The 26,313-nt window shown below is 39.0% G+C and overlaps 1 protein-coding gene across 6 annotated transcripts in view; it reads right to left on the bottom strand.

Moving 5' to 3' along the window:
• LOC146692251 (dystrobrevin beta-like) overlaps positions 1-24,837 on the bottom strand; it is a 46,013-nt gene extending 21,176 nt beyond the window's left edge. For 2 of the 6 annotated variants that reach the window (XM_085432301.1, XM_085432306.1), the window contains exons 1-9: positions 24,578-24,837; positions 13,170-13,221; positions 7,613-7,704; positions 7,378-7,458; positions 6,902-7,115; positions 6,695-6,780; positions 4,554-4,708; positions 4,332-4,431; positions 2,670-2,836 (exon numbers count right to left, since the gene is read on the bottom strand). In XM_085432301.1, coding sequence (XP_085288427.1) covers positions 2,670-2,836; positions 4,332-4,431; positions 4,554-4,708; positions 6,695-6,780; positions 6,902-7,115; positions 7,378-7,458; positions 7,613-7,703 — 894 coding nt within the window. In that variant the 5' untranslated portion in view covers position 7,704; positions 13,170-13,221; positions 24,578-24,837. Of the gene's footprint in view, positions 1-2,669; positions 2,837-4,331; positions 4,432-4,553; positions 4,709-6,694; positions 6,781-6,901; positions 7,116-7,377; positions 7,459-7,612; positions 7,705-9,541; positions 9,611-13,169; positions 13,222-18,637; positions 18,841-24,577 lie in introns of those variants that run through there. The other 4 variants (XM_085432302.1, XM_085432304.1, XM_085432303.1 and 1 more) reach the window with 4 other exon arrangements.
• Positions 24,838-26,313: the final 1,476 nt, after the last annotated feature.

The following is a 26,313-nucleotide window of genomic DNA, read 5'->3' as shown; positions in this document are numbered from 1 at the left end:
ATGTATTGCCCTTGTACTGGTTTTGAGTTTCTGTAGTCTCCCAGGATTTGTGTATTTCCTGTCTATGATCTCTGCCTTTCTGGGTTAAAGATCTGGATTTATGGGCATTTATTCTGACTCTCTGTGTCCTGCTTTTGGGTCCTTCTCTGTCAGCCCTTACGCAACTTTGGTGCAATTTCTAGACTACCACAGTGCAGCTGTGCAACTTATTTGACAGATAATTTAATGAATCTCAAGGACTTTACTGTACGTGTGCATATTTAACCCTTCAAACGCCATTTTTTAACCTGAAAATGCCCTGACACTTAACTCCTGAGCACAAATCTTAAAATCAGGCATCTGTTTTCCCATGAACCACATTCAGGTTGCTGCTGTTGGGTGTCTTTGTTAAAAATAAAGAAAGAAAAGGACATATACTGAGAATAAAATGAAGCACAAAGCCCAGTCCTACAGAAAATCACATGTAAATATATGTAAAGCCTGAGCTACAATGAGTATATAATGTTACATGATGACAGGCAGGAGCTGCACTAGTTAGAGGCTTTAGACCTAAAACTGAAACATTAACAAGAAAAATTATGCCAAAGACTTACTGATGAATAATTCAACAACTATATCTTCTTCTATTAATACATAATTTCTTCATTAAAACATTTATTCCTTCAGGCTAGAGCAACTTTTATTTAAATTATCCGATTCACTTCAAATAAATACATCATGCCTGAGTATGAAGCTATAAATATTTGGGTATGTATACACTTGCATTTAGCTACTGACCCTTTGCCCACAATTATCAAGGTGTGTTTACAATGTGTGCTTTTATTTTTGAAACCAATTACATTTCCCAGGAGGCTATGTGACTGGTTCAGGTTGTTTTATACCAGAATGAGGGTAGAGCGAGTACGGCTAGAACAGGGGAACAGTTTTAACACCTCAAATAACTTAAAAAAAACAAAACAATTTTTCTTTGCACGTGTGTACAAGCATCATCTTTGATTTTGAGAAATTCATAGCAGGTGAAGTGTGCACCTGAATGTTTCTTTCAAATTGAATAGATCCTTGTGTTTGTATCACTGAACTTAGAGCCTGGCAACTCCATATTCAAATTCCTTTTCCCACTAACCCTCTAACTACGTCTCCAAACTGCTCAACCTGAGCTGTCCCTCTGCTGTACTCATTTTCAATCGCGGTCACTCCAAATGAAAACCTGAACATCTTCAGCTCTGCTTCTTTATCAGTGCCACCATCTCCAAACCCTACATCGGATCAAGTCTCACTACCACCTTGTAAACCTTTCCTTTTCTTTTTGCTGCTATTATTCTGTCACAAATCAGCTCTGACACTCATGTTTTTACCCTGCCTGGACTTTTTCCTTCACCTCTCTTATGCACTGTCCATGTCTTTAGATGTTTGACCCCAGGTATTTAAACTCATCAACCTTCACTATTTCTACTAATTGCACATTCACCTTTTCCACCTGTCTCGCTCTCATTCACACATATTTCATTCCTCTTCTCTCCAAAGCATACCTCCACCTCTCCACCTGCTTCCTACTCTCACTACAGGTCGAAATGTTGTCTGCAAACATCATAGCCTGCAAACAACAAAGGGCTCAGAGTCGATAGCCAATGTAGTCCACTCCCACCCTGAACCCATCTGTCCCTCCGGTCTCACCACCGTCTCGCTGTCCTCATCCATGTCCTGCATCATCCTCGTCCCTCTCTGGCACTCCCGACTTCCTCACGTAGTACCATTTATTAACAATTTACATATTTAATAAATAATTGACAGGACACTGAGTGGTCTCGATTGCGATATGTCAATTATGATACACGATGGATTCAAGCTCCAAAGAATACCAATGCTCTAATGGACGCCACAATTACATTTGTGCCCACTGTGAATTTTAATGTTTTAAAATGCTATTGTTATGTAGTTGTAGCCTCCAGTGTTATTATGTTGTTGTGGCAGGGGTGTGGTCTCTGGCTCTGCTGCAGTGGAGGGGTGGTACGGTAATCTCATAGGGTGGTGCCGGGAGGTTGGAGGGGACAGGTGAGAGGGATTGCAACTAATGAGCTCTCCCCCTTATTAGTGTCTGGAACCGGGAAGGAGTGGTGTGTGTAGTGTGGGAAGGCACTGGAAAGCTGGCTTCCCAGTTGAACACAAGGTGTCGAAGTAGTGGAAGACACTGTTTTTCAAAATAAAGGTGCTACGACTGACACTCAAACACTGTGTGGGTCCTGATCATTTCACAGTTGTTTTAAATATTTCTCAAGAGGGAAAAAAATATAAATATAATGAAATACAATAATTTTGTATTTGTAGTCATTTGCAACTATTTTACAAATGATCTGTTTTTTGTTTTTTTTTAACTGTTGCTCAATAAATGAAATTATTCACTGAAATTAAATATTTTTGCTCAATGTTTTTCAGCCAACTGTGGAAAACATTAAGTACTTATAGGCATTACTTATTATTACTTTTACAGTGCGCAAGGAAAGGAAACATCACATGAATTATAACTTGTTTTCATTCATTAGCTTATGTGCAGTAATGGAAAGAGGTAAAAAAAAAAAAGTGTCCCCGTTGTACTACAAATGAGTCCAGATACGCCTCCGCACAGCGAGAGCCCCCTGCTGTGATGGATGAGTAACCGCTCCGTGACTCACCCAGGAAGAGTGCTCCTTCATCTGATGCTTGTTGCTGTGCGAGCCGCTGGTGTTGCCACGCCAGAAGCAGTTCTGGCAGAGCTGGTAACCGCGGCAACGGAGGCAGCGATAGCGGAAGCCCGTCATGCCGTTGCTCCGACAGTAAGAGCATGAGACGGGATGATAGACTGAGAGAGGGGAACAAAAAAGGCATGAGATTGAGAAAGAGAGAGCACACTGTACAGTGGTTTTTATTTTCATATAATCAGTTATTACCACAATAAAATCCATTTTACATCCAAGACCTGACTTTACAAAGAGTGCACAATGTCTAAAGGCACGATAAAAACATAAGGGATGACAAAGGGTTCTTTGCACAGTGGAGTGGAGTGGAACACAGTGTTTTTCTGTTCCCATGCACTGATGTGAATCACCAGCCAAATCTGTGGCTAATTAACTTTCTGGATACAGAACATTGATTGGCACTAACAAAATTACCCTTTTTTTAAACAAAAATACTGTTTCCACTTGAGGCAAGTAGCAGCACTTTTTAGCACAATTCTATTTTTAATTTGTACAAACATCTGAGGAGAGATGAGGGTGAAACAGGGGACACATTTAGCATAATTCTATATTTTTGGCTATTTCCCCTCCAGTATTTAGCTATCTTAGTTTGTTCACACGGTCAGGCAAAAGGTGAAACGCGATGTAAACTCAAAAGGTTTGAATGAATTCTGATAAAACTGAGTCTAGAGTTGAGTGGAGTCGTGTTAGGAATCCATTAGATTTCGTCTTACAACCACCAAACAAAAAAACCCTTATAGCTTAGAAACTATGGTTCTTACAAATGTAGCGTTTATGGTCAACATATAGAAAGTAGCATATAAAGATTTGACCTCTTCTTCAAAGTCAATCGATTGATTTAAAGGTTAAAATGATAATAATGCTATACAGAGCTATTTAAACCTTTTTGACAACATATATTGTACTTTAAGAGGCTTGTAGTGCAGTAAAAGTACAGTACATATAGGGAATGACATATGGAGATTCTAAATATTAGGTTACTTTGGACCTCTAACCTCAAATAAGGTCAAATTCCATAAAATGTATTTTTAAAATTATGCTTAAAAGTTGCCTACCTTTATTTATATTGGCACCATGTGTGAGATGATATACTGGTTTAAGGGGGACTCAAAATACCCCATTATCATTTGCATCTAAATATTATGTCACATATGACCTCTGACCTCACTTTTGCGTTTCTGTAAAAGTCTTTCTTTCAAAATGACCTCAAAATATTGTGTAATCATGTTTTTAAAGGAAGTATTATAAAGAGAATAATGTGCCTAGTTAGTTAAAAATATGCAGCAGAATAATATTGTATAATAAGCTCAAGTTCTTCATTTCCAGTTACTTACAAATCAGTGCCTATTATCTATTACCTATTCCGACATATTATATATATAATAAAAATAAACGTGTCATTCCACCATTATCTGACTTTTACTGCACAACAAACCTCTTAAAGTATGTTTAAAAACAGAAAATAAAATAAATATATGTAAAATGTAATACTGTTCTGTTAAATGTAAATACTGCCTTGGTGAAGGGTTGCAAGTAAATTTCTGCTAATAAACCAGGTCTGCTGTTAGAAAGTTTGCATTATATCGACAGTGTCTGTACCATGCTCCACATTGGCCAGGCGGTGCATCAGAGGCAGCCAAATGAGACACTGAGGAGGGTCGGCCACGATGTCCAGGAACATGTTGAGCATCACTCTCTTCTACAAAATAAGAGCAAGACTGTTTATGAACACAGAACCAACACAGAGGCTGTTTCATCCTTCAACCAGTTAAAATGAGTATGAGTGTGTGTGTGTGTGTGTGTGTGTGTGTGTGTGTTTACCTGTTGGGGGAAGCAGGAGCGTGCTAAGGTTTGTGTGTAGCCAAAGGAAGGCCCTTCATATACGGCAGTGGGCAGCTTGAGAGCCTCCCTCAGAAATTGATCAAACTTGGATAGTACCAATACACCGTTGGAGTCAGATACCTGAGAAAACACATCTACACACACACGCGTGTGCACACAAATACACACAAAATGAAGAAGGCAGCTTAAAATACTACATGTCCAAACCCCAGTGCCTCCCTTAACCTTGACTTTAACCAGTAAGTGTGGCAGATTAAACCAGTGAGTGTCATAAAAGCCAGACTCTCTCAGCTGAGTTTTTGTTTAACTTTGGAGCTTTTTAATTTAATCTTAAATCTAATTTAATTTTTAAAGCATTTTTGAGACTTCAAAACTTCTTGAGTACAGGTGCACATGATATTTTCAGGGTTTTTTTTTTCTTTTTTCTATTGCCCACTCCATGTAATTCGAGTTTGTGACATGGACAATTTTCATAGTGTGAAGGTAAAATTGGTCATGGCTTCATTAAATTTACTAAAGTTCTTTAAAAAAAATCAAATCAGCTGAGTTTGATTAGGTTAGCAGGTACATTTTTGGAAATTTGACTGACCCTAACGCAAGTGAAGGTAAATAAGCATAAGCAAACAGCAGCACTGATATTTCTCGTCCACCAGGTGGCGCATATGCAACATATAAACAGAATAAAAGATTTCCTGTAAAAAACAAATATAACTACAGGTAAATTGTACCAAAGCTTGTACTAAAATGCTTTAGGCCACATCGAGGATATGCTTTTTACAACTTAATAAAGTTTTCTGAAAGTTTAGTGAACCATCCACTTAGCAAAAACAAGTGCAATCACCAGTCTGTGCACTCACAATACGAAGATGAACATCTGCATGAATTAACCACCTTACTTTGATGTGTTGTGACAGACCACAGGTAACACCTTTGTCAGTGATCCAGATCTCCAAGTTGGATAAAATTAACATTTTGGACAACCACTCTTATCATGCAATACTTGTTGGCACAAACTGATGCAGTTTTTTTTTTGTTTGTTTTTTTCATTTTAAGAAACCTTCTCCACCCCTGTTTTAGGATTTCATCATAATATAAAAAACTCCAATTTATAAACAAAAAAAAAGTATTGTGTTAAACTTTAACATGACTGTGTGCACCACAGCCTGAAGAAAACCTAGATAAAATTCAATCAGCAATCAGGTCGACCTCTCACAGTGAACATCATTTGCTACAATGACAGTTTGCAGCTGGAAATAAGATTAAAACGATCCAAATCATTCAGAAAGTAAATGGGTATCGACTCTATATACTCTGCTGTTCCTCTTTTTTTAATCTTTGAATTCAGGTGTTTTCAGTCCCACTGCTGTAAGTGTATTAAAAAAAAAAGAGCTCATTAAATTTGAGCATGGTACTATAATAGGATGCCACTGTTGTAACAAACCTGTTTTTAATCCCTCCTCAAAGTGGCATCCTTGCAAAGTGAAAATGTTTAAGATGCACAGCACCTCAGTTATAAAGTGTCAAACCACTTGTGGTTTATGGTGCATAAAAGTAACCAAGGCTCTCCCGACTCTGCAGAGCTCCAAACCTCCTCTGTCATTAACATCAGCACAGGAACTGTGCACCAGGAGCTTCATGGTATGGGTCACCATGGCCAAACACACAGTTCCACTGTACAAACTGGCAGATTAAACCACAATAAGTGATCAGGTTTATGCAGAGCAGATGTACCCTTTATCCATCAATATCACATCTGTGTTCTGATTCGTCTCATATTGCTCTGCCTCTCTTTCCCTCAGTCTCTATTTTACAGGGTTTTTGTATAGTTTGAATTTTTATTTGTTCGCTTGTTTTAATATGTCAGTGACTTCCCCCCACGGTTTTCTAGGTTTTCATGTCATGGGCTGTACAAAAGAAACTGAGTTGACTCATATGTAGCACGTGGCAGGAAATAGCAAGCACACTGAGTGACGTTCACACTACTATAAATACTGTGGTTTAAGCAAACACACATGTGCTCCTCAGTCACTAACAATAAACACACCAAACTATTACTGCAGATTGGAGTAATAATTATGATAATGATTCGTGTCTGTTGTGATGTATCGACTGGTACTCACAGCGGAGTTTATCCACCAGCTTCCCTCCACACAGAGTGGCCAGCATCGCCTTTACAGAGAAAACTGTCAGACGGCTGTCCGGCTCACTACGGCGCAAACAAAAGCATGTGTGATGACATTTGTGAAACTATGACAAAGACACTCATTTAAAGGCAACAACAGGATGTGGATGGCCACATCTCACTGTTGCCACTTCCTAATCATTACCACTCGATGGCAGCCAGTAAGAACTCGACCAGCAGGACGGTGCTCTGCTGCGGGTTGATGGTGTGTGTGGTGGGCAGGCGTTTGCTGAGCTGGTTGAACAGAGAGGACACGAGGTTCTCCAGTCTGGTCACAGAGATGCCAGCGTTCAGCTCTACTGCGTTTAGACCCGCATCCCGCACCGCTTCGATCACATTGTAAATGTCAATGAGATGCACTGGAAGAAGAGGAAGGAAGTCAAAGTATTTAAATTCTTTTTAACTTTAAGAATCTTATCGTTTGATAGGTGTTGAAAGATGTGCAATGCTTCACTATTTACAATAAAAAGTAAGATTTTGATCAAATTTTTCTGCACTCATTTTATTATTACAATAATATGTCACAATGTAAAAATTTTCCCTTTTACATCAGCCTAAACTGACACATGAGTATTTTAATAACGCATCTTTCTGTTGTAAACGAGGCCAGTTCTGACTCACAGTTGCATCTCTTCTGTATAAATCTGAGCTTGCAGGCTGTTCGATATGTTGACAGATAAATGGCATCAAAGTTCTGCTCCCCTGTCAAAAGAAGAAACACAGCATCAGTAAATAGCTCTCCTCAGTCTCAGTGCAACTAGTGTGATCTATTTAAGAAGGTATATTTATTTTTAAGGAAGCGTTGACATGGTTGAAGAAACATTTAGGAGTTAAACGAAGGCTCAAACTCGCTCACCGAGCTCCAGGAAAATCCGCCTCTCCTCTGCTTGCGCCGTTGCTGGAGCTCTCCTCCCTCTGTCTCTCTGCCCCCCCTCCTCCATCACCATCCTGCACAATACACACAAAACATTACAATAAATGCTCAGTACACAACAAGGGTTATAAAGGGTTTAAGTTTTAAACAACAAAGAGCTACAAAATCGGGTAACTCACAAGAAAAATGAGATAATTAGCTAAAAGAAAATCTACATGAATAGCTAATGAGGCTTGTTTCTGCTACTGAAAAAAGAAAAACACATTTTGCCATCTGCAAGTAAAAATTTCAACTTGACAACTCCAAATTAATTGCCCAATTTTTAGTAAGTAAATTTGAGTAAAAACTGATTTAATATTCTGAAATTTTGACAGACTGCAAAGAAAATATTTCTTTTCAGTGGACTTCTGGCCAGGTGTTTCTGCTATTCATGCCCTGGAGCATTTCAAATAAATAATCTGACAATATATCTTAATATATGGTAAAGACCCAGAAGTTTGTGCAACTATTGAGCTTATTAATAGCCCATCAATAATACACAGATATCTGTGTCAATGTAATGCACCTGTACATGTTTAACATACATGTTTAACATATACAGGTGATGCTGACATCACGGTGTCTTGCAAAAACATGAATGGGCGGATTTTTAAGAACCATTTCTAAAGATCAGAAATTGCGTCTTTACACTCTTTACACCAATTATCTCTTTTTTTTAAAAGATCATGTTGATACATTTAATGGACTTAAAAACTAAATTAATTTAAATTAACTGCTACAGTGTATCAGAGTGCTCTCAAAGCTCTTATTTCTGATTTCCATTGATGTTCTTTCTTCTGCGTTTTGAGTTTATGTGAATTGGTTTGAACTCCGCACATTTCTATATATGGTCTTCACAGAAAAACATTAAACAAAACAACATCATCAGGGTTCTTTTTTGTATTAGACCTGTTAGAAAACTAAGTCTACAGGAAACAACTGGTTTAATATAACGAAATACTGTAACTTTACTGTGTACACATGCAGACTCATGCAGACACTCCCAGCTGCAAACAAAAACTAGAGCCAGACAGTCAAGTTCAGGGCCACCAGAGGATGAGCTGAGAGCTCGGTAAATAAACTTAATAACGAGAGCAGCTGATGAAACCTGAGCTGTAGGCTGGCACTGAACAAGGACAATTAAACAAGGATTAAACAAGGATACAGAGGGAAGAGCGAGGAAGAGAGGGAAAGAAAGAAACAAAGAAATTAAACAAAAAGAACAAAAGACATGAGGACGTAAAAAGGAAATAAAATAAGGTGAAAGAAAGAAAGAAGTTGTCAGGTAACAAAGAAATCACCAGAGGTCAGGGTCACCATGGCAACAGTTACACTACACCACAAAAGTGAATCACACACAAATATTTGCATTCCCTGTTCAAATGTGACACACACACACACACACACACACACACACACACACACACACACACACACATTCCAGAGAGGATTTGAAAGCTTCCCAGGAGACTTCATGCTTCATTCAGACAAAAGAAGGATCCCTCCTTCCAGTTAGTCTCTCACACACATTTACATGTTTATGCAGCAGTTAAAACTTGCTGTTTCAGTGCTACTTCTGTCTCACACAGACTCAGACAGGCTGATATAAGTTAGTCAAGTATATGTGTAACTTGCAGCCCTTGTAAGACACTGCCGTCTTTACAAGTCTGTTAAAGTGACAACATTCTGTCATATAGTGTTTGAGTGATACCAAACATTTCAGCTTAATGAGGTCAGAGCTTTCACAAGTAATCCCCATGAGCCAAAAGCTGCTCTAAACCCTCCTTTTCTCTGCTCTTAGCTGTGTATGAGGTGAGTGAGAGGGCATAACCTTTAATAGGGTTATCTCAGATTCACAGAAACCACACCCACCTGCTGATCAAACCTTCTGTTTACAAGGTGCAACCAATCAGAAGGAAGTTTTCCAAAAGGGAAGATGATCTTTAAAAAAAAAAAAAGAAAAAAAAAGAGGTGCTAGTGTAAGATAAATAAGAATTACTTTCAGACTGTGAGTCATGCAAAGCTACTCGAGCAGATTAAAAAAACAGAACAAAAATGAAAATAGGCAGAACCGTTCCTCGCTCCTATCTCTACTAATTCTGGACACCAAAACTGGGGCTGGCCCTCTTTGTGGCGTTGACAAATTTTTAAAGCATTTTAGTGCAATGTCTATGGGCTCACAAAATGACCATACCCTGGATAATCATCCTTAGTCACAAGGGGTCACCAAATCACGTAGCTCTGCATGTTTGAGTTGGCAGATTTTTAATGCCAGATACATTTCCTGACCCAACCCCAAAGAGTCCCAGGATCAAACTATGGGTCTTACACTTGTTACACCATACTGTAAACCACTACACTCTGGAACAACTTCATTAATACGACCTAAAACTAGTGACAAAGCCCACAAGTCGTGAGGAAATTATTTACGAGGGCCTGAGAGTGAGGAACCTAAAGGCTTTTTTTACCCTGTAAACTTCTATACAAACAGACCTATTTTTCTCTGCAACCACAGGAGTCGCCCCCTGCTGGCCATTAAAAAGAATGCAGGTTTTAAGGGACCGCATTAGCTTCAGACTCTGTGGCTACATCCCTTTTTACAAATTTCATAAAGTCAATGGATGCATGCGACAGCAGAGTGTAGTTTGTGGAGATCACATGGTCCCAGAACAAACAGATGAAGCTATTAAACGTGTTCAGTAAAATCTGGAAAATCACAAATAAATGCATTAACAAGCTGACTCATGCCTTCACCTGATTTGGGGCCTGAGGAGCCATTCAAAGTAAGCAATTTTGTTTTGGCATCTGTTCCTACTTTGATAGAAAGAGGGTAGACCTTTATAATTTTGTTTACTACTGCATGACAAATGCACTAAATCCCCAGGCGGTCCAACTGTGTATTTTGTCCAACCAAGAGTGAAATTACAAAGTTATTTAGTGTCCAATCACATGTAAGAATGTGCGACCATTAAATTTTAAGCATCTCTGCTTGTAAAATGACTGTTAATTGACTCTCAAAGTAGCATATGTTTAATTAACCTCTTAATTTACCTCAGAAATATCTTTAGCTTCCAATATCCAAGGGCAAGGCGCCTGAATCGGTGGCTGTTGAGGGTAAATTAAAAGTTTAATGACTTCACTGAACAGATTTTTTTTTTCACTGGTCACAGGCATGAGCCAAAAACAGAACTGTGACTGTTTCCAAAAGTCTCACCAGCTCCTCAGTTACCACAGTGGACTCTCCTGGTGAGTAAACTGTTATTTCCAGCCTGGCCTTGGTGATAACTACACCCTGTCTGTCTGTCTGTCTGTCTGCATGTATAAAGCTGACACAGAGGAACATTTGGTCTGTGAGCTGTGCTTCCTAATTTAACTCTAAAACCTTTAAATCATCATAGATATAATTATGCTTCCCACAATTAACCAAAACTATGCAAAAAAAGGATAAAAATAGCTTAGCTGTTGTTTTCCTAATCACTAGTTCAGAGTACAAAGTTAAGTCACAGGGAATCCACTCAGATTTATTTAAAACGAAACTCTGATATCAAACAAACTTTCACCCAGGTCACTGAACTCGTGTACTCGCAGCTGCCTAAATAAGCCCGACATCATAAAATAAAGGCTGAATTAAATACAGTAGGCTGGTGGGTGAAACAGTTCCAGCACTATTTGTGTCAGGACCCCTTTAGTCAAAACAGGACTGCTATTTCCACCTGCAGTGATTTATATTTCATGGCATGGCTCTGTTTTCGGACCTTCCCACCCTTCTATGTGCATGCATGTGGAGAGTAGCAGCATCAGTAACAGAAACTATGACGTTGCTTCAGGCAGAAATAGCATGAAATGGAGGTCACAGGTCACCTCTGGTTTAAAGGGGAACTATTATGCTTTCCTTCATTTTCTGTCAGCCAATATTATTATTACAAGAGCATTATTCTAAACAGTGACTAATGCAAAGGTACTGAAGTGCTAATTTATGGGCTAACACTATCAGATTCAGCTGTGAGAGGTGTGGTGGAAGATAGAGGATCCAAATGCAGTGGTAGGCAGAGGTTGAACATAAAGTTAAGACTCTATTGCTTAAAATGAACAACTGTCAGTCCAGAAACAAAAAGAGGCACTAGGAAGCACTGGGAAAAACAGTAGGAACAGCACAGCTAAGTGGGACAACTCAAAAAAGGGCGAGTGGAAATGATCACAACAAATACACAAGGTGATGAGGGAAGAGGAAACAAGAGGGGAACACGGCTAAAGCTAATCACAGAAAAATCAGACAAAGGAAGTAAACAAAATGGCAAAATAAAACAGGAAATAAACAAGTGGAACATCACAGAGACTTGACACAAAAGGGCTGAACATGAGGGAAAATGTAATATACAAAACTAGGTACCAAAAACAAAGAAGCTAAAGTCATGGTGGATTACTGCTGAAGTGGTCTGTTTGCAAAATAAAAGTGTCTTTACAGTAAATACCTGTATTACTGATTTGTAAAGCTAAGTGTTGACTAACAGAGTAGGGGCTCTCATTACCTTACTTTGTATACTTGAACTCCTAAAGTACAGGGGGCGAGAACTTAAAAGAGAAGAGACCTGGAGAGTATTTACAGCGGCTCCTTTTCTGTGTGGGTGGAGATGCACATTGGTGTTGCACCCTGGTGTTTTATTAGCGCTAACATTTGCTGAGCTTTATGGAAACAAACACATTACTCTGAGCACACACTCTGTATCCTAGTGGTGATGTATGTTGCTAGGACTCTCCGATGACCCAAAGAAGAAATACTCACTACTGTCAGGCTTCATAGACATGGCACAGACAGTCCCAAAAGGGAGCCTTGCTCAGTGCAGGGATCAAACTGCTGACAGCCTCTACCTCCTCAGCCCTGACTCACCGCCAGTTATCTTTATTGGTAGTTGGAGATCAAAGTATAGGAGTAAACAACATAGAATAGTCCCAGAAGTCAAGTAATATTCCTACAGAACCCCATCGAACCTTACAACATTTTAAATTTACCTCATAATTCTCACCACACCATCAGTTTTGGTTTCCTTGAGACCTCTCTCTTATTATCCTTGATTTTATCATCAACAAAACTGATGTTTTCCCGCTAACAGAGACCTGGTTAAATTCTGATGACAATTCCACTGAGGACCAAAGTTGATTGGTTCTTTTGACATGACATCACTATTGCCATTTAAATCCCTCTTAAACACATATTTTTATTATTTCCATATCCTTACATAATTTTTATTAATCTTTTTCTTTTAATTATGTTATATTTGCTTTTTATTCACTTGTTTTACATTTTTTATGTTATTTTAATTAATTTTATTCCTATTTCCTTTTTTATCGCCTCTTAAGTGTTTATTTTCCTGTTTGTTTCCTGCTTTCTTCTAAAGCACTTATTTTTGAAAGGTGGAATAAAGATGAACTTCATTACTATTATCACCATTATATGAGTGTGTGTGTGTGTGTGTGTGTGTGTGTGTGTGCGCGGTCATACCTCTCTGTGTCAGGGGGGTCACACAGGACAGAGGAGTCTCAATAAAGGTCGTCTAGCAGAGAGACAGAGACAAGAGAAAGGCAGTTTGAGTGTTTCCAGCCTTTCAAAGACTCTTTGAGGACTCACCACACCTCGAGATCCCTACACATTAGTTGGAGACCCGCACATATGTTTATACTCATCTACAATCACTCTTTGGTTAATTTAGTTTATGATTTGAGTTCTGACAGTGCTACTCATCAGCCTCCCACTAGACACACATATGGATTTCAAAATCCTATGCCGCCTTGTTCTCAAGTTATCGCATTCACAAACATCCACACCGCCTACCCGGGTGGCTGATGACAATACCCCATCAGCCCTTTTACAGCTGTGGGGTAATAAAACTTTTCTTAGCTTTTCATTGTTTTTTTTTAGTCCAAATGAACGGCACCTTCCGCAGCTTATATACCAGTGGACAATCTCCATGCTCTTATGTTGGAAGTTTATTGCCCACTTACGAGCCAACTGTAGCCCCTCATGTCTTGTGTTTCATAACTGCTGTGCGGTCACTTTTCTACCATTCAGCTGATTGAGCCCTGGCTCAAAACTCCCCTCTGGGTAGGAAAGTGCAATTTGTCCACATATAACTTTAGCAGCGTGTTCCAGAGTAGATACTTATTAAGATAACTGAATGGTACAGTGTCCTCCACAACAATGTTTCCACCACAAGTACAGCCCAAATCTGAGCGAAACACTGATTAGAGCAGGGGTAGGCAGATTCTTCTTTTCACAGAGGGCCAGACTGAGAAAACGTTGGCAAAGGGCGGAAAAGAAACTTGTTGAAATACATGGATTTTGGTACACATGACAGACTGTTTTAAAGTAAGTCTTAGTAAATAGTTAATTCATTATTATTCATCTCTCCTCCACAATGTCCTGTTTCCTACCTGTCAAGCCCAGAGATCACCACCCCTACCTGAGCCTGGTTCTGCTAGAGGTTTCTTCCTGTTAAAAGAGAGTTTTTCCTTCCCACTTTCACCAAATGCTTTTTCATAGGAGGACGTCTGATTGTTGAGGTTTTCTCTCTAATATTATTATAGGGTCTTTACAATACAAAGCAAGTTGAGGCAACTGTTGTTGTGATTTGGTGCTATATAAATAAAATTATATTCTGGGTCTTTGTTCTAAAAACCCAAGAACTTTGCATTAGAAAAGGTTAATTTTTGTGTGTCAGTCTGGTGCACAGTCAGCCCTTAATAAAATGACTGAATAAAACATAAGCATTTACAGACTGAAGTGATTAACAAATAAACGGTCATATTTATGGATACGAATTACTTACACAGTACAGTTAACTCAAACTTTTAATATTGTCACAGAACAGACCTGCACCACTGCATGAGGGAAAGCTCGGCCAAAGTTTTAGCCACTGTGAAGTGTATGTTTTCATCTTCATTGATCTATTTACTACTGGACAAGTTCTATGCTCTTATTTTGAAAGTTTAGAAACTTAATGAAGAGACAGCTGATGCTTTCTCTGTTATTTATAATCACAAAGTATATATCAGTAAGTATTATTATTCTATTTAATAACTTGTTGGTGTGTGGCTCTTTTGGTGCACACATGCACACGACATTCGCTGCAGGATTTGGGGAAATTTTAGGGAACTGATTAGTTTTCCTTTGTCCCTTTCCTTGTACCCATGTATAGATTAAACCATACTTTTTCATTTCTCACGTTGCTGATCTGCATGCTGAATTTATAAAACTAAGACTCGACACTAAATTAATACCATACTCTCTTCCATATTCTCTAAGAGCTGGAAACAAAGCATCATTATTTTTGACTGACGCGCTCCATTCCTTTGTTAAAAGCAACAGTACATGCTGAGTGCTTCTGCACCAGATAATCTAGTGTTTTATAGACAAATATAAGAAAAGACAGCAAAAACCGAACAGCTGCCAAGTGCCAACAAAACATAACTATAATGACAGGCTCTCAACAGCAGCAGAGTCAGCAATCCACCCACAACAAAGAATATTATTTCTCTGGTCCTTCATGCCCCACCACTGGCTCCCACAAATAAACACTGCCCCACAAATATTGTCCAATAAAACTCTAAAAGAAATATGTGAGAATGCAGGGAAAACAGTTTAAGGCAAGTTTCACACAGGATTTTAAATCTTTCTCCACAAATGTAGATGGTCTGAACTGCAGTCGTAGCACTAATCAGCTATTAGTTGTGTATGTGAACTCTGAATGCTTATTTTGGTTGTTTTAAGCACTTTCTTAACGAACTCTATACAACATTCACTGTATATAGTTTCAGCTCCTGCATGATGTGAGTGGATTTCCCAAATACAGTGGGGCAAAAAAGTATTTAGTCAGCCATCGATTGTGCAAGTTCCCCCACTTAAAATGATGACAGAGGTCAGTAATTTGCACCAGAGGTACACTTCAACTGTGAGAGACAGAATGTGAAAAAAAAAATCCATGAATCCACATGGTAGGATTTGTAAAGAATTTATTCGTAAATTAGGGTGGAAAATAAGTATTTGGTCACCTCAAACAAGGAAAATCTCTGGCTCTCACAGACCTGTAACGTCTTCTGTAAGAAGCTTTTCTGTCTCCCACTCGTTACCTGTATGAATGGCACCTGTTTGAACTCATCATCTGTATAAAAGACACCTGTCCACAGCCGCAAACAGACTCCAAACTCCGCCATGGCCAAGACCAAAGAGCTTTCGAAGGACACCAGGAAAAGTATTGTAGACCTGCACCAGACTGGGAAGAGTGAATCTACAATAGGCAAACAGCTTGGTGTGAAAAAATCAACTGTGGGAGCAATCATCAGAAAATGGAAGACATACAAGACCACTGATAATCTCCCTCGATCTGGGGCTCCACGCAAGATCTCATCCCGTGGGGTCAAAATGATCATGAGAACGGTGAGCAAAGATCCCAGAACCACACGGGGGGACCTGGTGAATGACCTGCAGAGAGCTGGGACCAAAGTAACAAAGGTCACCATCAGTAACACACTACAACGGCAGGGAATCAAATCCCGCAGTGCCAGACGTGTTCCGCTGCTGAAGCCAGTGCATGTCCAGGCCCGTCTGAAGTTTGCCAGAGAGCACATGGATGATACAGCAGAGGATTGGGAGAATGTCATGTGGTCAGATGAAACCAAAGTAGAACTTTTTGGTATAAACTCAACTCGTCGTGTTTGGAGGAAGAAGAATACTGAGTTGCATCCCAAGAACACCATACCTACTGTGAAGCATGGGGGTGGAAACATCATGCTATGGGGCTGTTTTTCTGCCAAGGGGACAGGACGACTGATCCGTGTTAAGGACAGAATGAATGGGGCCATGTATCGTGAGATTTTGAGCCAAAACCTCCTTCCATCAGTGAGAACTTTGAAGATGAAACGAGGCTGGGTCTTCCAACATGACAATGATCCAAAACACACCGCCCGGGCAACAAAGGAGTGGCTCCGTAAGAAGCATTTGAAAGTCCTGGAGTGGCCTAGCCAGTCTCCAGACCTCAACCCCATAGAAAATCTGTGGCGGGAGTTGAAAGTCCGTGTTGCTCGGCGACAGCCCCAAAACATCACTGCTCTCGAGAAGATCTGCATGGAGGAATGGGCCAAAATACCAGCTACTGTGTGTGCAAACCTGGTAAAGACCTATAGTAAACGTTTGACCTCTGTTATTGCCAACAAAGGTTATGTTACAAAGTATTGAGTTGTATTTTTGTTATTGACCAAATACTTATTTTCCACCCTGATTTACGAATAAATTCTTTACAAATCCTACCATGTGGATTCATGGATTTTTTTTTTTTCACATTCTGTCTCTCACAGTTGAAGTGTACCTCTGGTGCAAATTACTGACCTCTGTCATCATTTTAGGTGGGGGAACTTGCACAATCGGTGGCTGACTAAATACTTTTTTGCCCCACTGTATGGTCATTTAAGACAAACAGCTCTGGCTGTGCCCACAGACGCTCCACCCACCTGACTACTGCATCGCTCTATGGAAGCTTGCATATATAATGATATAATAATAATAATAATAATAATAATAATAATAGCCATCCTTAAGTCCAAATTTCGAAGTTATATCTCAAAATTTGAACTTAGTTATCTCAGTTTGAGATAAACAGTCAGTAAGTCAAAATTTAAGCTGAAATTTTGAGATGGCAGTATTTTGTTTTCAATGGCAGAAGCAAGCATCCAAACTGATCAGAAGGCATAAAAACAAAAAACAAAAAAAACAATCACAGTGACATGCTGTCTGTTAGGAGCCATGCATTTGTTTTTGTCCTTATCGTTCGTCCAATCAGATAAATTTTCATGATCACACAGTATGGTGCAAAGTCTTATGATTGCAAAGACTTCCACTTAAAAATCAATTTTAAGTCCATTTTGCAAATTATGGTCATTTACTGAGTCATAAAGGAGGAGTACCATGTCAACTTTATTTATAAAGCACTGGAAAAATGGCAAAAGCAGATAAGGATAAACACTGTACACAACATAATGTATACAATGAAAACAACTTAAAAAAACCAATTATAATTAAAAACAAGTAGGATCATCGTCTCATGCTGAGTCAAAGGCCAAAAAGTATAAAGGCGCTTTAAGATGAATTTTTAAAATGGACAATGTAGGTGCCTGTCTAACGTACTAGGCAATTTATTCCATAATCTAGGGGCAACAGTGAGCTTTCTCTGAGCTTTCTTTAGATTTCTGTATATGCAAGAATAACTTTTCAGATGATTTAGCAGCTCGGACAGGAGTTTAAGTAAAACAGCTCAGAGAAGAAGACTGGGGCAAGACCATTTAAAGATAAAAAACAAAAACAAGAACTTCACAAGGACATGCAGCAGCATTTTGAATCAGCTGGAGACGTGAGATGAAAGACTGGCTAACTCCGAAAGAAACTGACCAACAACTTGTCAGTCACAAGATATTAGCCAATGAGCATGCACTGACAGATCCACCCCTCGCTCATCACATCTGGTGTCAAAAAACACTCTGGTGGCTAAAAGCTTTGAGCTTCATAACCAATGGGTAACTTCATCCATCTTTTGTACCGCCTACGAGGCTGCCTGTGTCTTTATAATGTTAGCAGAGTAAATAACCAAAACAAATATAACATCAGAATTAACATTTTAAAAAGCGATACATGCCAAGAACTTTGCACTCGATGCATCTTTAGTGTGCCACGTATGTTGTCATAGTGTGAAAACTGGGCGTTGCACCAGTGCTGACCACCCAGCCAGTGCACCTGTTCATTAACAGCTACCCCCCCACACACACATACACACACACACCACCTAAGTACCTCATCAAAACAGCAGTTACACTTTTACAGGCTTAACACGTGAGCATGACAAATGGTCCTTGAATAAAAAACAAACACACATGATATTCCCTCACACAAACACCACTTTCTCTTTCACAAACACACACACCTACCAGTTTAAATACCAAAAATCCCTCTCTTCCAGCACCCACGCGCAATTCACCGCTGCGATCTGTGCGTGAATCCAAAAGCTAAAACTTTGACACGACAACACCGATACAGAAACGGGCGTTAGGCAGACACGGTGTTGTTTACCACCCTTCTAACACTGCACGCACACTATACATGCCACATGACCACATTACCACTTGCAGCTGCTCACTATTCTCACCGACTGCCTTGACGTGTCACACATGATGAGCTTACAGTAGTGCATGCTGCAACTTTAGACACTGACGTTTCTGAAATACCTCCGAGCTCCATTTATCCTCTAAATGACACGTCACTGTAAAACAGGTGAGGCTTTTTGGCCAGACAAAAAAATAAAATAAAAGCTCTGCAGTATTTTTCTAAATTAATTATTTAAAAGTTCAAGTTTCACACAACTGAGACACTTGAATTTTTCTGTGGCTGAGTGCATTAATGGCTGGTTTGGCTCAGTCTCAAGGGTCCTGAAGCTTAATGGCGAAAGCTTAATGGCGAAAGCTTAATGGAGGCCAAATAAATTGTCACTTGGTAGCTGTATTTGTACTAGATTTAGTATTACCCTGGATCTACTATGCTCAGTCCCATCTCCGTATTTTTATTCTGTGACTCAGCTAAAGAAGCTTTACAAGAGTCACAGTTCAAAATAAACCTCATTGGCTCCACTTTAACATCTCTTCCACCAACTTTTAGCTCAATATTTCACAAACTGCGGGCCGTGAAGAGCCAGTATCTGCAAAGTATGGAGTGAAAGTAAGTTGACTAAAATACTGAAAATACTGTGGCATTATATACGTGACAGAAAATAATGTATAATGCTTAAGAGGTGGACTTTAAATTTTCCACAGTGGGGTAGTTACAACTTCTTGCAATTCTCTTCTAATATGTGACACTACAGGGGGAAAAATGACATCAACAAACCCATCAGTAAACAGAAGTTGATCATTTCTAATTTGACAAGTTCCAAATATTTTACTTTATTCCTCAAAATAATAACAAAAAAAGATTGCATTTGTCATTTAAATACCTTGACAACTCTAAGAAAATTTAAAAAAAAAAACCAAACAAAAACAAACTACAAATCAAAACATAGACTCCACTAATGCCCTTTCTTAGGGCCTTTTATTCTTTAAGGGACACTTTTGATTGCACTGAACTGAAATCAAAACTCTCCCCGCGTCTCCAGCCTCTCCCCCGTGACCTTCAATCTCTAAGCTGCAAAAAGAGACAGTCAGACTGACCCTGCGCAACCCCGGGGCCGTCGCCAGGCAGGTAAAAACAGAAGCAGCACATCTCTCATTTCACATTTAAGATATACAGCTAGCATGCCACGGCTGTCTGGAGGACTGACAGAGGAGGTGCATGTTCTGATCTGCAGATATGAAGCGATTTACTGTAAAGAAAGTTTGTTTTTTAAGTTTGTTGTAGGGGTTATTGAGCTGTTTAATAGCTGCATATCAGACAGTATTTAATGCACTTCTTTGCAACAGGTGACAGTAAAGTAAGTCTGACAAAACAAGTACAGTCAGGTTTATAAGTATTAGTAATTTTGCCTCTGTATACCGCTGTGGTTAAAAACATTATGAATTACAGCCATTTTTAAACACAGTGCCTCATTTATGGATGATCTAATTTTATTTAGAAGTGTGCAGCAACTCTGCTGTGGCCAAATTAACCCTCATACAAAATATTTTATCAGAGTACCCAAACATATTTTTCACAGAAATACCGTTTTAATGGCTGAGTTTGTGTTTATCATACCTGTACTGTTTCCTTTATCCATGAAAGCATTTTAAATTGTTCTAAATTTGATTTATTTAGACAATCTTGGTCTGTTGCTTCTTTCTTGTTTCAGTGATACTAGAAAAAACATTTTACAAACATTTAAAAAAAAAACATGTTTGACTGGATTATCTGATAATAAAGTCATCAAAGTCAGACTGCTTTTGGATTCAGACTAATAAAAAATCTTGGTAATTTGTAATATTTAAAAAGTTCTGTGGAGAATCACTGAAGTAGTAAATCTTGCTACTCTAGTTCAGGCCACAGTTGACTTCAAAACACTGCAATGTGGTAATAGCAAATTGAAAACTACTATAGAACAAGCCTTTAACTTTAGCAAGTATACATATATTGCCACTCAGATTTTCATGATCTTCCTACATAAAATATAGACCGACAAATTCACATGAAACTGTTTTTTGTTTTTGACTACATGACAAAGATTTGAAGATAAGAAGAAAAACACTGAGAAATCGAGATCCACCAAGAAGCCGGAAGGAAGCAAACGGTGAGAAACAAATGTTGCAAGCAACAGGATGACGAGGCCGGAGAAAAACAAAGTGACAGAGATGGGAAGTGAAAGTTGTGTCTCAAGACAGCACAGAGACACCAGAGTAACACTAAAAATGTTCAGTTGGTGGGACAAACAGGCAGCTCCAACCGTGCAAACTGTAGTGTCAATCATCGCGGACTAACTATTACAGGAATTTAAAACAAGCTCTTATACAAATTTACTCCTAAACTTGTAATTCTGCACTGAAAACAAGCCTGTCATTACACTGCATTTTACTGCACTGCTGCAAGCCATCAAACTCAGAAGCATCAAGCATGCCTGAGAGTAAACAGTCAGAAATCCCTATGAGCAGCTGCTCCAACATGCAAAATGCAGAATGCTTCCATTTCACTGTAATTTAATTCCTGAGAAATTATACAAAGCAGAGGTGGGTAATCATAGGTTTCAACCTCACCTCTATTATCTTCCCACCCACAGAGGAGACAGTAACACTGCTGCAGATCAGAAGACAATGAAAGCTTTCCATGAGGAGACTGAGATGAAACGCAACGAAGTGAGAGATGGTGCAAAGACACAGAATCTCTGCAGGTAAATCAGGTAAAACAGTCGCTACTTTTTAAATGCCTGGTTATCGTATGCAAGGTTTTGACTGGATGCCTGGAAAAAAGGAATGGCTAATTTTTGCTTCCCCTTTCATTATGTTCCACTAAAGGTGTAAACAAATCGCCCACTGCTCAATTAAAGTGCATAATATGTATCTACCAAGGAAAATGTGCCTTCGGGGGATAGTGTGAGACACAAATAATCAGTTACTGCAATCGCTCTATTTTCACTGCCTTCCATCTCCTTTCAACTTCCTCCACGGGGAGGAAAAGTCTGAAGAAGTCTACTTTTCCTACAGTTTCCTGTGTTTAGTCACAGCTACTCTGATTGCTATGAACCTGACTGTTTAGATATTGTTAAAAAAATAAAGACTGTTTATTTTCTACCTGAAGTTTGAATGCCAATTCAGTTTGGTTTGAGGACAGAGAAACACTGACACTCTGAAATAATCTCATTATCAGCCAAGTAAATAATACCTGAGAAAGTTAAGTATCATAATATGCATCAATTTTGACACTGATTTAACTTTTTCAATCATGATTCAGGTAAAAAGGACACACATTATTTGGTTGTAGTGTCTCAGGTAGGGCTGCCACAAACGATTATTTTGATAGTCGACTAGTCACCGATTATTTTTGCGATTAGTCGACTAATCAGATCATCATCCACTGGACGTAAAACTACAGCTTATATAACTATCATTAGCTTACAGCTTTAAGCTTTTAAGGTGCTAACTAAAAATAAAGACAAGATGATAGTTTATTCAATTTTAATGAAATTTGCAGATTGTTTCGGTAAAGTTTAATAAACTCCTTGCTATCTAAAATATAACAGGACACCGGGGTATATTCTCCAGCATCTCACACTTCTGATAATCAGCTGTCTGCTTGACGTTTATTCAGCTGTGTAAAAACTATAACTTTAATCTCAGCCAAACCGATTTACTCAGGAACAAATACTAAAAAAAAAAAAAAAAAAAAAAAAAAAAAAAAGGCCAAACAACAACATTTTTAATTTATCTAAGTGACTCATATATATTTAACCTGAGTCGCGAAAGACGGCGGTGGGTTTGAAAACAATTTGCCGGGAGTCCGGTGTTCTCACGGCGCTAGTGACCTAGCCCCCGGCTAGCTATCGAGCTAGTGGGTAACAGACGTCTCCGAAAACTGAGCCGATATTTGAGGTTTACACAGCTACATTCTCGCCTGAAAATATGTTAAACGTTTATTTTGTGACCCAGAAAGAATAATAAGAGTAATATTAAAACTAACTAGCTACCGCCATTGTTGGAAACTAAGCTGGGCCGCGCTATGAATTCTGGGACACAGCTACTTCTTCTTCTTCTGGGTTTAACGGCAGCTGGAATCCTTGTACATGCAGTGCTGCCATCTTCTGTTTCAGTCCGTTATTACACTCTTAAATCCTGCTATTATTCCTGCGTCTTTTGCGATCTTACAAAGCTTCAAACGACACGTCGACTATTAAATCAGTCGTCGACGATTTTGATAGTCGACGTAATCGTGACTAGTCGACAAATCGTGGCAGCCCTAGTCTCAGGTGTGCAGATTTGACGCCCTTCTTGTTAAAAGTAACAGTAACGCGAACATTTTTGAGGATTTTAACTGCTGAAGATGCCACGCTGGGATCTAAATAACAGTAAAGTGAATTTTTTATTTTTTTGAATGGACTGAAGAAAAATGCATTAGATTAACTGAGAATGAAAATTAGGATTCTGGCCTTTTAGGGGCTGACTACACTTATAAGCAGGATTGGACATATGCTTGTATATATACCATTTATAGGGGATTTAAACATAAACCTTTCACAGTATATTTTTGTTTCACCATCCCAATGAAGCCAGACTGCAATTTGGTATTTCAGGGTCAATTCGGAGGGTTACTTCACACTTCTAAATGTAGAATGTGAGACTTTATCAATTAAATTTGTAATATTTTCCTCACTGCAGCAAAGAGAAGTGCAGGAATGTAATCGACTTTGAGTTTAACTTTAATATGTGCTACTGCAGAAGGAGACCCAGCTGAGCACACTTGAGAGCTGGATATGGATGGCTTGGGTGCTGTCATGCTCTGCTAGACTCCCCCTAAATGCTTTGGTTATCTCCAGTAGCATCTTTTGGCAGGCTGTGGTGTCATAAATCATTTCGTTTGACCCGCACATGTCACATGAAATGGCTTATCAGTGGTTTCGAGTTATTAAAACATTTCCTCTCACCTAACCGGTCACATGATTGATTATGAAAAACCAAAGCATTATCAGCCAACTACATCTGTTTGCATTCAGCGTATTGACCATAACTGCACATAGGCACACATATGTAATATATATATATATATATATATATATATATATATATATATATATATATATATATATATATATATGTGTGTGTGTGTGTGTGTGTGTGTGTGTGTGTGTGTGTGTATGCTTTAATTACACCCCAGGTGTGGGCCGAATTTTATAATGACTCTTTATAATGTCAAAAAAGTATTAAATTATGCTTTAGAAAGTTTATGTGTTTGGCAATCATCCAAGAAACGTAAAATTGACAGTTTTTTGAATGGAGTAACGTTCCTCCCATATGAGAGGACTAAAGTTTTGATTTAAAAAGTGGGCAGGACTTAGGTCTAACACTCCGGACAGGGACGGACACCGCTTTGGACTCTCGTTTGAGTCTAACCTTTCTTTAAACAGGTTTATTAAAGACTTTCTGGACTCGTATTTACGTTTAAATAGGGTCGAGTGAAAGCTCATTTTTAGTTCTGCCTACTTCTGGGAAGCTGAGTGACATCTGAGCGGCCATGTTGCAGGAAAGTTTTAACTCCCTGTTCACCTTGTTCCACCGAATGAATGTGTTCCTCAGACCTCTCACTGACTAACTCTGGTACATTTCACACCGAAAGTCGTTGTTAATGCGGATAAATCGTGAAACTACTGCTCCAGCATCATGTTATAAGCCTTTAACATCCTCTGAGAGACGAGCTGCACTCACCGGGATTATTTTCGGCAGGTATTCGCGTCCAAACACCAACATCAACACTGAAACGTGTGGCTCCGACTTTAGATGTATCTCGGTTTCTTTCTTTCTTTTTTCGCGGTACTTTCTGGCGTCCTCCTCGGTTTAAATAACAGCGTCCCTCGGTCCCGTTATTTATTTCCGTGACGAGCCATGTTTCATACCCGCTGCTGCTGCCTCTGCTGCTGCACCGGTTGCTGCTGTGATGAAGAAGTGAACTATTTTTGAAAGAAAGTCACTCCTCTCAGTCAGTCCTGCCCCCTCCCCTCGGCTCAGAGCTGCCACTGACACAAAACGAGCACACTTCACAGTCAGTAGTACAGTTCGTCCGACTTTACTCGCTCAATAAAAGGACATGTACTTCAAGAATAAAAGGAATGCCGACTGAGCTCCATAGGGGGCCCAGGGCAAAGTTAGCGTTTGGGTTCACATCCCCCCCAAAAAGAACCTTATCATGTCCCATCTCTAACTAAAAATACTAACTGTCTTAGTGCTACAGTGCTGTGAAAGTATTTGCCACTTTCCTAATTTCCTACATTTTTGCATATTTTTCAGGCTTAAACGTGTCAGATCATCAAACAATTTTTATATTAGAAAAAAATAATTCAAATAATTACAAAACGTAATTTTTAAATTATAATTCAATTTTTTTTTATTTATCTATCAGTACTCCTTCTTAGTATGTCATTTATAAATAGAGATATGTTCCACCATGCAAAGAAAAAAATATGATCATAGTCATAATAATATATTTGCATTTATAAATGCCATATTAAGGATGACTATGTATGACCGATGAATTAAATTAATACCTTAACAATATTTAATAGTGTGTCATTATTATATAGTGCTACCAGTGTTTGACATCTATCAGTCTGGAAAGGGTTACTCCAGCAAATTACAGTGAAAGCCATTATCCGCAAATGAGAAAACTTGGAACAGGTGTAAATCTTCCCAGGAGTTCAAGAATGTGTCGACGACTCATACAGAAGGTCAAAATACAACCCAGAACATCTAAAGAACTGCAGGCCTCTCTTGCCTCAGTTAAGGTCAGAGTTCAAGATTCAACAATAAGAAAAATACTGGGCAAAAATCGCATCCATGGGAGCATTCCAAGATGAAAACCGCTGCTGACCAAAGAGAACACAAAGGCTCGTCTCACATTTGCTAACAAAACAAAACAAAACATTTTGTGGACTGTAACAACAGTTGAACTTTTTGGAAGGTTTGAGTCCTGTTACATCTGGTACTTTATGAAACAGCATTTCTTGAAAAGAACATCATGCCAACAGTTCTCTTGCTTAAAAAAAAAGAAGAATTTAGAGGAGTTTCCTTAATAACTTTGTGCACAGTTTCCATTTTTCCTCAGTACATCCATGTGCATGAACCAGAGAAGCTTTCCAGGTGCAGCTTGCTGATTATTGCACTTCCTCCCCCAGGCCCATTCACACTCTTACCGGGCCCATAAACTTTATATTATGATGACATCACACAAATAAAAGCCACTTTTTTTTTACTTAGTTTTTCAAATATGACTCTCATGGGCTGCAAGCAGCTGTTTTTACAGATGTTGTTTTATAATGATAGTCTACAGGGATAATGCTTTTTGGGTCACATGACATTTGTGTCATTGCCATACTGTGATTGACCACTAGGATAAACCAGCCCCAAATATCAATGGTAGTGCTGTGTACTGCGTTCATGTCCATTAT

The sequence above is a fragment of the Copadichromis virginalis genome, linkage group LG15, assembly GCF_057382275.1.
Source record: "Copadichromis virginalis isolate Kocher_CV1m ecotype Utaka linkage group LG15, C_Virginalis_male_GT1.1, whole genome shotgun sequence".
In the NCBI taxonomy this organism is placed as follows: Eukaryota; Metazoa; Chordata; class Actinopteri; order Cichliformes; family Cichlidae; genus Copadichromis; species Copadichromis virginalis.
The sequence above is the reverse complement of the archived record's forward strand: the minus strand, read 5'-3'. Positions and strand labels throughout refer to the sequence as shown.